At 40.4% G+C, this 9,992-nt stretch overlaps 1 protein-coding gene across 1 annotated transcript in view; it reads right to left on the bottom strand.

The window, feature by feature from the left end:
• Window positions 1-3,068: 3,068 nt before the first annotated feature.
• The window catches only part of top3a (DNA topoisomerase III alpha), a 24,924-nt gene continuing 18,000 nt past the window's right edge, over window positions 3,069-9,992 (bottom strand). The window contains 7 exon segments of the mRNA XM_035655344.1: window positions 3,069-4,498; window positions 5,519-6,088; window positions 6,091-6,209; window positions 8,854-8,976; window positions 9,083-9,229; window positions 9,398-9,563; window positions 9,678-9,791. Of these exon segments, the coding sequence (XP_035511237.1) occupies window positions 4,332-4,498; window positions 5,519-6,088; window positions 6,091-6,209; window positions 8,854-8,976; window positions 9,083-9,229; window positions 9,398-9,563; window positions 9,678-9,791 (1,406 nt within the window). The 3' untranslated portion in view covers window positions 3,069-4,331.

Below are 9,992 nucleotides of genomic sequence, written 5' to 3'. Positions count from 1 at the left end.
GTGGCCCCAGGTGGAACAGCTCAGAAAGGTGAAGTGACTGCTGTGGAAAAAAGGCACAAAGCCAATTTCCTATTGTCTTTCATTGAGGCTGGTGTGGATCAGTTTACAGTAAAACTCTCTGTAACTACACACACACACACACGGTCCACAGTCTCTCTGCACCTGGAACACTTGCATCACTTACGTCCATTGGGTGTCATGGCAACTGTTTCTACGGTGACTGCTGAAAAGCTGGATGACGATGACGAGACAGCAGGAAGAGTTGATGAACAGCTCAGGACTGATGAGTGATCCCCCCTCTGACCCAGCTGTGACCTTTGACCTCATTGCTCTGATATTATGTAAACACCCAAACCAGACATTTCTATAGTTACCCAATGATATTCTTGTAGTAATGCAAAGCGTCTGTGGTGATTAGTCAACTGGAATTAGTTTATATTGATTATTTAAATTAGAGCAGCAAATAATGAGGAATATGTTTATTATCAATTCATTTTATATCTTATAATTTTTGGGTAAAAATTGCCCTCACATGTTCCTAGAGCCCAAACTAACCTATTCCAAAAGTCCAAAACCCAAACGTAATGCAGTATATGAAGCTATTATTATAACCGAATACCAAGAAAACCAAAGAAATTAGTAAATTTAAACATGTGGGAAGCTGCAATCAACCAATTTCTGCCATTTCTGCTTAAAATAATAACTAAAATATCAATTATAAAAAAAAAACAGTTGCAGATTCATGTTAGATTCGCTTTTATTTAAATAAAGATGCTGAATCATTTATGATGTTGCAATATTACTAAAATAAAGACCTTACAGCGGAAGGGGAATCAATTGTTTATTGACGTCAGTGATCTTAGCATCTCTTTAAGGGATGATTCACTTCCAGAAAGTAGTTACTCAAGTCAGTGAATATATTCCCAAATACACACACGTAGTAATTGTGTTTTCTGGAGTCTGCTCAGAGGACGTGTTCCCCACAGTGTCATTATCCTTCTGACGACAAAATGTATGTCACTCGGACCCTAGGGTCCGCAAAGAGTATAATACTGCTTTACAGAGAGAGAGAGATTTAAAAAAAAAAAAAAAGAAGGGGAGTCTGGGTCAACAACCAAAAACTATAAACCCTACATTTCCCATAATCCAACTGTAGAGTGTTTTTAATTAGATTCTGCCTACTAAACACTTTCAGTTTGTAAAACATCGGTTAAAATGTTGGTTTCAAGCCCAAACTGAGATACCACTGATGACCTCACCATAACATCATTGGGGTTATTTCCTCAGAGACACAAAAGACATTATACAAAGGCTTTTTCCAACTAAGACGTACTCCTCATGATGATTAAACTTTGTGTGTAAAATTGTTGGAGGCCTCCTTTAAGTTGCTTCTATAATGCCCCTTTAATATTCTTGTAGACTTTAGGCAGTCCTCCTGGGACTCCTGGTGCTTACTGTAGAGTTTACTGTGCACTGTGATGTTTTAATATCTCAACAGAGAGGGCTGTGTTCAGCAGTGATCCTGGACGACGGCGTCCTTATAGTTCTGGTAATTTCCATGGTGATCTCATCCTACATTATGGCGTCTTTAACCTTTATGGCACTCATATAGTAACCCTACAGGGAGCAGCGTTACGGTATTAGTCTAAAATGTAATACTGATGGATGAAAAGGGCGCTTTTCCCGTAAGGAGGAGGTTATATGCTGCAATTCAGAAAAGAAACACAGCAATCACATGACTTGTTATCTGCCCGGATACTACTGTATCGGAGAGGGATGAAAACAACACAGAGCTCACTCCCACCCACATGCTATGACTCACGTATGAGTCACCAAACGTGACGGTAAAATCACCGCAACTTCTCTGGAATATCAACAGCGAAAAAAACCAAACACATGAGGATAACTTACAGCCTCATGCCGGGAATCTACGCGTTTTCTGGGTTGTTTCCCTTTGTTCCAGCCATTTTAGGGGGGGGGGAGTTCGCCGGGTACAGAGTTACAAGCAGCAACACTGCTGGGAAGAATAAAACCCTTCAAATTCTGCAGTAAAACACAAAGCTGAAAACTTTGTCTGAGATGGGGGGGCTTCTTATATAGAAATATGTACGATCACTTAGACCCCAGAGCTACTAACACCCAACATCTGGTATCAGACCCGTACTGTCTGCAGGAAACCCGCACCAGTGGTGGAACTTACTTACACTGTGCTACATTTCAGAGCAAGTATTGACCTTTTTACTCTTGCTGGATACTTTGTAGATTTTGACATACAAAACGTTTGATTATGATTAAAAAATTGTTATATTGTATTTGCTACTAACACATGAATGTGTCAATAATAATCATCCATTGGGACAAATGTGTGTCTGATATGCAAGTATAATTTCCACATTAAAATCTTTAAAAAGATATCAACTCTTTCCAGGATCTGTCAATATTATTATGTTGTTCATTTCAAAGGTTTTCCTGTTGGACACAAGATGTCTCCTATTTCACTGGAAGTCCATTCTCAGTGTATGTGCACTGATGTGAGTTTCTACATCACACTTTATAAGTTGAATACTGAACCAGGTTTGACTTCCAATCATGCTGATAGGCCCCGCCCCTTAAAATCAGATGTTCAATGAGCACAGAGAAACTTTCCACTTTCAGCAGATAAATAGATGAATGTATGAACATCCTTCTAGTGTCAAACTCCTGCTCTGCACAGACAGCATTCTGCACAGTGAAGATCAAACATCACACTGTAGGAACCAAAAGAAAAACTTTGAGGGGTGACTTTAAGTTTTAGGATGAAAGTACTTGTTCCCCCCAGGTCAGGACAGAAAATATGAGAATCCCTTTTTGTTTCATTTTGCACTGGCTCAACTCCATAACTGATTATATAATGTGGCGTTTTGAGTTTGGTTTCTTTTCAAAGATAAGCATCCTGAAAGCTGAAGACTCAAAACAGAACCAAAACCAAAACCAGATAAACAAAGAGGAAAATTTACAAGACTCCGCATTAAACCAAAACCAACCTTTGTCAAGACTATAAAGATATAAATAAAGATGGAAATGTACAGTACAGTAAAACGTATGTTTATTAGCATTCATAAATATCAAAATGGAAATCTTTCTGGTAATTCCCCAAACTACCAAGAGAGAGGCCAACTGTTTGCTTTTTATTTTGCCGTCACTAAATTTACAATGTAAAAACATAAACAACCACCTTGGTAGCTACTGGCTGCTGTTCAAGACACTTAAGTGATTAAAACTAATTTATTAATATTATTATATTTATTATTATTATTATTATTATTAATAATAATAAACTGTGTGCAAATACGTTTTCTCTAAAATTCACATTTCAGCTTCTGTGTCAAAATCACCCTCCTCCAGCTGATCTCAGGCAGGCTGTCAGGATTGTGGATGCAGAGAAACACAACAGACGGAGGATTCATTTGATCCAAGACCAGCTGAGCAAATTTCCCATTAACTGTTGAGCACCTTCAGGTTACTGCAAGTGATTCAACTCCTCAATGTACTCCGAGCTTTTTCCTCTGGCAGCAAAAGACAGTCAAAGTATAAAGAGTATAGCATGTGTCTGTTCATGAACGCTGCACTGAGCTTTAATGGAAAAGTTTGACATTTTGGGAAATACGCTTATAAACTTAATAGTCTGGCATTAACCGCCCTTGTAAAACAGTGTGAAACTGTTTGGTTTGTATGGATTAAACATAGAAGATAGAACGTGTTAATCACATTTTTTATATTTAACATGGTGGTATAAAACCTCTCATCTGACACTTGGCAAGAGAGTGAATTTGCGTATTTTCTGAAATGCTGAATTCCTATCAGGATTCTGGGATAGAAACTGGCTGGCATCTGACAGGACCTAATAGACAGTAAAGGTTGACCCCAGAAAGGAGCTATTCATCTTGAACAAACAGAGCGCAGATCTGAGGAGACTTGAAAAATTACAGCTGGATTAAGACATAAAGAAAAGGTCTAGTTTCTGTTGACTTGAGACACAAAATGTCATTCCTCATTTATACCACAGAGCTGAATATGCTGCACAACTACGGCTGGTTAATACAATACTTTAACTTTGTTTAGAGCTGTAGTTGTTAAGTGACTTTTGTTCTTAAAACTGCTTTTGCCCTTTTTTAACTTTCAAAATGTAACTTTACAGGATCTTGGTTAAATGTTACTATACCAGAAGAAGACATCCACCCCCTATGAAGAGGTACTTACAATCAGAGTTGATGCATATTTGAAAAATCAAATCTGACTTCACACTTTCAAGTCATAGACTTCGATAACTCCACAGTGTCTTTAATGAGCTGTCACCGCTGGGGACACCTGATTTTGTTGTGTCCCGGCATGTGGCAGATGCTGCAGGTACGAGGTTTCTTAGCAGCTGGAGGTTTGTTAGCAGAAGCATCTCCCGTTATCCTCGATGCCTTCCTCCCTCCTTCTCCACCACCACCATTAAATCCACCACCAAAATCACCTGACACAGGGGAACAACATGATGTGGTTAATGGTCACTGGATAAAAAGCACCAACGTTTTTTCTGTGCACACACGTACTGAGTGTACTGAGTGTACTGTGTCAGCCTGGTAAGTGGATGCCTCAAGGTCTCAGTGCGAGTGTTTGTGAGTCGTGACAGCTTTTTATTTATCATTAAGTATAGATTTAGGTGAGCAGGTTCTCTCTCTGTTGATCTGAGTGTACTTTGTGTGTGTGTATTAAGATATTTTTGATAAACATGGTGCAAAGGATTTGACTGCCACTGTCAGTAATGTATAGTTTAAGTGAATGTATTAATGGGTGAAACAAGGTCTGCTTTGGATGCAGGAGAAATACCACAGAACAAAACAAAAAACATTTGAAATGGAAGTCCACTTTTGGTCAAAATTAAACCCAGGTGATAGTAACAGTGCTAAAGCTCTGCTGAAAGGAGAATATAGTTCTTTATGCAACCAAGGTGTTTCAGTGATCTATTTTTAATCCAGTCAGAATGAGTGGCTCTTTTCAAATTGAAGAAAAACATCTCACTTAAGACTTAAGAGCCTACAGACATGCTGGCGGCTCTGTAAGACTGTTCTTTCTTGTGTTCTTGTGCTAAAACGCTCACTGTGGCCGTGCTAACATGCTGATGCCTAGCAGGTTTACCATGTTCACAATATTAGTTTAGCGCGTTAGGATGCTAACACTTACTAAACTGCACTAAACACATTGCACAGAAATGTAGTCATAATCCAAAATAATGGAAATATGTAAACTGTGACCAGCTGGTGGCGCTAGAGGATCAGTTAAGGGAAACAAGTTATTTCAATTCATCCTGGTGGGTGTGGGGGGTGAGCCACCCAATAGTTGTTGAAATGTGCTAGCAAAGCTAAAAACATCACATTGAATGGATATTCATTTCAGGCCTCAGGGTGATAACAAGTAGAACACTTGGAAAGCAGTGTGAAGTTCTGATTAGTGTGTGTGTGTGTGTGTGTGTGTGTGTGTGTGTGAGCCTTGCCTGGTGGAGTGGCATTTTCATCAGCCCACAGGAAGAAGCCACACTGCTGGTCTCTTGGTTTCCCACAGGTGTAGAATGTCCGACCCTTGTTTGGACCGTCTTTCTGCACCGTGCGCATCACCGCCGTCTCATTACAGTTACACATCGTCTGTCCCACATTTCCTCCTGCACCCCCTTCCTGCCCTCTGCCTCCTCCAGCAGTGTTCCTGAACCCCAGAGAGGGCCTCGGAGGCTGGAAGGTCTGTGGTGCTTGCGGCAGAGACCCCTGCTGACTTGGCTGATCGGACCACAGAAAGAAGTTGCAGCTCCCATTGTTGCACTTGTAGAACTGGCGACCTTGGTTGGGACCTTCCTTGCGCACTGTGAGTAGGAGTGCCTCTTGACCACAGTTACACACAATGACATCACTGTTGGTGTGTACACTGACACTGCCCTCAGCCGGTAGAGGTCGTGGCGGGGCGGGACGGGAGGGGACGGGAGGGGGGCGGGACGGGAGGGGACGGGAGGGAGGGAAGGCCGAGGATTTGAATTTGGGGCTCTGTGAGGCTCGTCCCGTCTCCCTCCCCCTCCTCCTCGGAGATATCTCAGGTCCAGCACCTCTCTGAGCGTCTCGTCACATCCACCGATGCAGCCAACAAAGTCTAAAGGCATCATGGGAGGGAGGCTGCCCCTGCGGAACTGAAACTTCAACCTGAAGAATACAGGACACACCTCAGTGTGAACCAACAACAGCATGAAACAAATGAACTGTGCCGAGTCCAACCAGTTTTTACATGGCTGAGACTGATTATTGATAACAAAGATCAGAAAGCCAGATTTTATATTTAAATATGCCCATCTGATAATGTCCTGTCATAGATATTTACATATTACATATACTGGTATCATGGTATTTGTTGGTTGGGAACAGTACATAAACATGAATTCAGCACTTGAGGTCATTTCAATATTTTGTCCAGCAGACCTGACCGTTTAACCACTGTTCCACCATTTTTAAAAAAATCTCAACATACTATTTAGATAAAACTGTGCCAATGAGCTTTTATGTTACCGCATTCATTTGCATTTTCTGTCTTAAACGTGAAGTAGTGGTTGGCTTTTGTAGGTGAAGCAGAATGTAGCAAGTGGCAGCCTAATGAACAATAATTCTCCATGATGTTGAGTTTTTAATGTAGTAAGTAAACATGACAAGTGGACTGTAAATACACAGAGCTTTGGTGGTGGTTGAGTTTGAGTAAAAACATAATTCATGAAATTTGAAAGATGAGGTTTTCTAATAAAACTTAAAGCAATGAAAAGTGATCCAGAGTTTAGTTCACATTCACAAGTGTTTTGAAAAACTTAACTACGTGTTGAGAAATACATGAACTCAATAAAATACCATCATTAAACACCCACATTACACTCAGCGAACACTGTGTGTGTTGCACAGCTGCTTTGGAATAATACGGTAAGAAACAGTTTATTACTGCACATCTGTTGTTAACAGCATCTGAAGTTATCTAACAGGCTGAAACTGCTGGGTGAGATCTGATTAAAAAAACAGTGATATTGTTTTAGAGTAAGTGCTGTAGTTCAACTTTGAGCTCCATACCAGATTGGTTGCTATGGTAACAGATGCTGGTGTGGAGCACTTTGGCTCGATGCTAGTGAGTGTGCCCTATATTTGGACTGAGCTGAGGCACGTGCTCAAGGGGTTAACGCCCACTTGTGTAAACAAGAATTTGGACAAGTTTCTTGCACTGCTGAGGCCACTGAGAGCTTCAGCTGGGTTTGTTGTTGTGTTTGCACACCAAAGAGCGCCTACATACACTTCTCATTAATCTAAGAAATGTAAACTGTGTGTGTCCGTGGCAGGATAAGGTACTTGGTGTTAAATGCCCACTGATAAGAATATAAATTAAATGTGTGCATGTTTGTGTGCATGTTACTGTGGGTCTGAATTTTGCTGGGAGGAAATTATTTGGACGAAAGGACTCTCTAACACAAAGTATTTATAACACAGAGCACACTGGGGTTGAGGCGGTTTCCATGGTATGAATATTGAAGGTTATCACACAATGTACATTTGCTTCTCTAAGTTATTGAATTCTACCATTATAGTGTAATATTTTGTGCATTCTGTTCTCATCCCTTTGTGGGTCATTGTAACATATAATAATAATATAACCATTGTGTAATTGTGTTAACCGAGATATTTCCTGAGACAGTTATTCTACCCTGAAAATCATACAGTTGCAACCACACTGCACACAGTAAAAACAAATGAGTAGGGCAGCAAAATTCAAACCAATTTCAAAGTAAGACCATGCATTCTGAATTATTTATTCCTCAATTTATTAATGTGACAACCAGGGACTGAAAAAGGGAGACTTTGTTGGGTAAGTCAGTGAGGGTGAATTATTTGGGGCTATAAGATTTCAGTGTCCTGGTTGTGTATTCAATCCCTTTTCTGCTTTAAAACTTTCCCAAGAGGCTCTGTAAGAAACAGATTGTCGACTGTTGTTCTCAACTACTAGTCTTTAATTTTGTTATTTAATGTATTTGTTTATTTAACAGGGACCATACAGATAAACACTGTTCCATACAGATGAGCAATGCAACAGATATTATGTATACATGGCGTCAAGCTGAAGCTAATTTACAGCCTGCGTCCCCTTTTACACCTAAGTTAACACAGCCAAACAAAGAAGACTGATGATGATTCACAGGAGACAACCAAGGTAGCAGCTCTGAGGCTGCACTTAAAGTCAGCATCCTAACATGCTCACATTTCTAACATGTTATGTGATGTTAAACAGGTATGTTTACCATGTTGGCCATCTTAGTTTAGCATGGTAACATTTGCTAATTAGCACTAAACACAGACAGCAACTGAGGCTGATGGGAATTATTAATTATTACAGTTATGTTTTAATATCTGTGCAGTATCCAAATTACCTTGGTATAATATAACAATTCTGAAACATGATAGTTTACATTGTATGAACGTATAGATTGTTTGTGTGTGGGGAACACAATACATTCTTAATTATAAAATCATGGTGAATTACAAACTTGAGGCTTAGTGGAACTGAGTGAGCAACATCTAAATCTGCTCATCTAATATAATAATCACAAAGTATCTGAGCACAAAATAAAAAGCAAAATATGAAAAATTTGGAATAATTGAATAATAATTGGCAGGTAAAGTGATTCTTTGTGCAAGAGAATCATCAGTTTTGTCGTCTGAGTCTCAACCTATATTGATTGTAAACTAGTTAAATTGTTTCCTGTGTCTGATGTAACGTGTACAGCTCTGTGAGATGAGTATCTAGTATAAAGTAAATACTTACATGTGAACAGGGTGTGGCCGACAGGTGGGACAAATGGTGTCATCTCTGCTGACCTCCAGCACCGTTTCAGGGAACCACACTACTGTCTTACAGGCTGGATAGCCCACGCAGGACAGGTACTTACTGCAGGGGGACAGAGACATGGTTGAAAGTTCAGGAAGACAGACAGCATCTTTGTTTTCATGTGACAACATAGTTTTAAGCTTCTTTGCTTTGTGTCTCATCTGACCCGTTTCCCTCCCTCTTTGTCTTCAGCACCATGTCCCGCCCACAGCCAGGGCACTTCCTGACCGGCAGCGAGATCTCCATTTCCTGCTGTTCTGTTTCAGTGATTTGCTGAGCTGCACCCAGATATGGTGACAGGGCTTCATCTAACCTGAAACAACAACAGAAAATGACTTCTTACCTACACAACAACCACTGCAGTGATTACAGGACAGGTGTAACTAATCCATTGCTGTGAAATACGGCACGATGCTGCTCATTTGGGTACAAATGTTGCATCGGAAACACACAAATTTAAGGTAAATTTAAAGTCACTAACTTCTTTGCCTTCTTGGCAGACTCAATAAACACGGTCTTGTATTTCTGGAGGTGGTGCTGCAGCACGGTCTGTTTGTCCTTCCGGCCCTCTGATACCAGCTTGAGGTCTGCCTCCAATTCAGCCCGCAGGTATGGTTTGGACATCTCATAGCCCATGGAGTTGTAACCTAAACAAAGACACATTTGTATAGTTGATGAGTAACATATTTGAGTGATGGGGACAATGGCCTATCAACATGCCTATGTATTAAACCCCACAGTGTGTGTGTGTGTGCGCATACCCTCCACCAGTCCCATGCCGAGCTCTCCCGGGAGAAACCTCTGGTCATCTGTCAAGCCCACATACATGCGACTCTTTATAGTCTCGATGTGATCAGCATGGGTTGCATCTGTGCCTGTAATACACACAGTTCATACAGTACAGTTTGTTTTAGACACCAAACAGTTAATCATAAACAAACAATACTTCTATGTTTACTCTATTAAAAGGTCACCAAGCTGTTTGCTAGGTTTGCTTTAAGTTTCTCTGCTGTTACTGAAAAAGGTACTGTAAAATCAGTAATAGTGCAAACGAGTCACCAAACACAACATACACA

This window comes from Morone saxatilis, unplaced genomic scaffold, assembly GCF_004916995.1.
Source record: "Morone saxatilis isolate NCDOM2014 unplaced genomic scaffold, NCSU_SB_2.0 Contig14, whole genome shotgun sequence".
NCBI lineage: Eukaryota > Metazoa > Chordata > Actinopteri > Moronidae > Morone > Morone saxatilis.
Note: the sequence above shows the minus strand (reverse complement) of the source record. Positions and strands in the feature narration are given on the sequence as shown.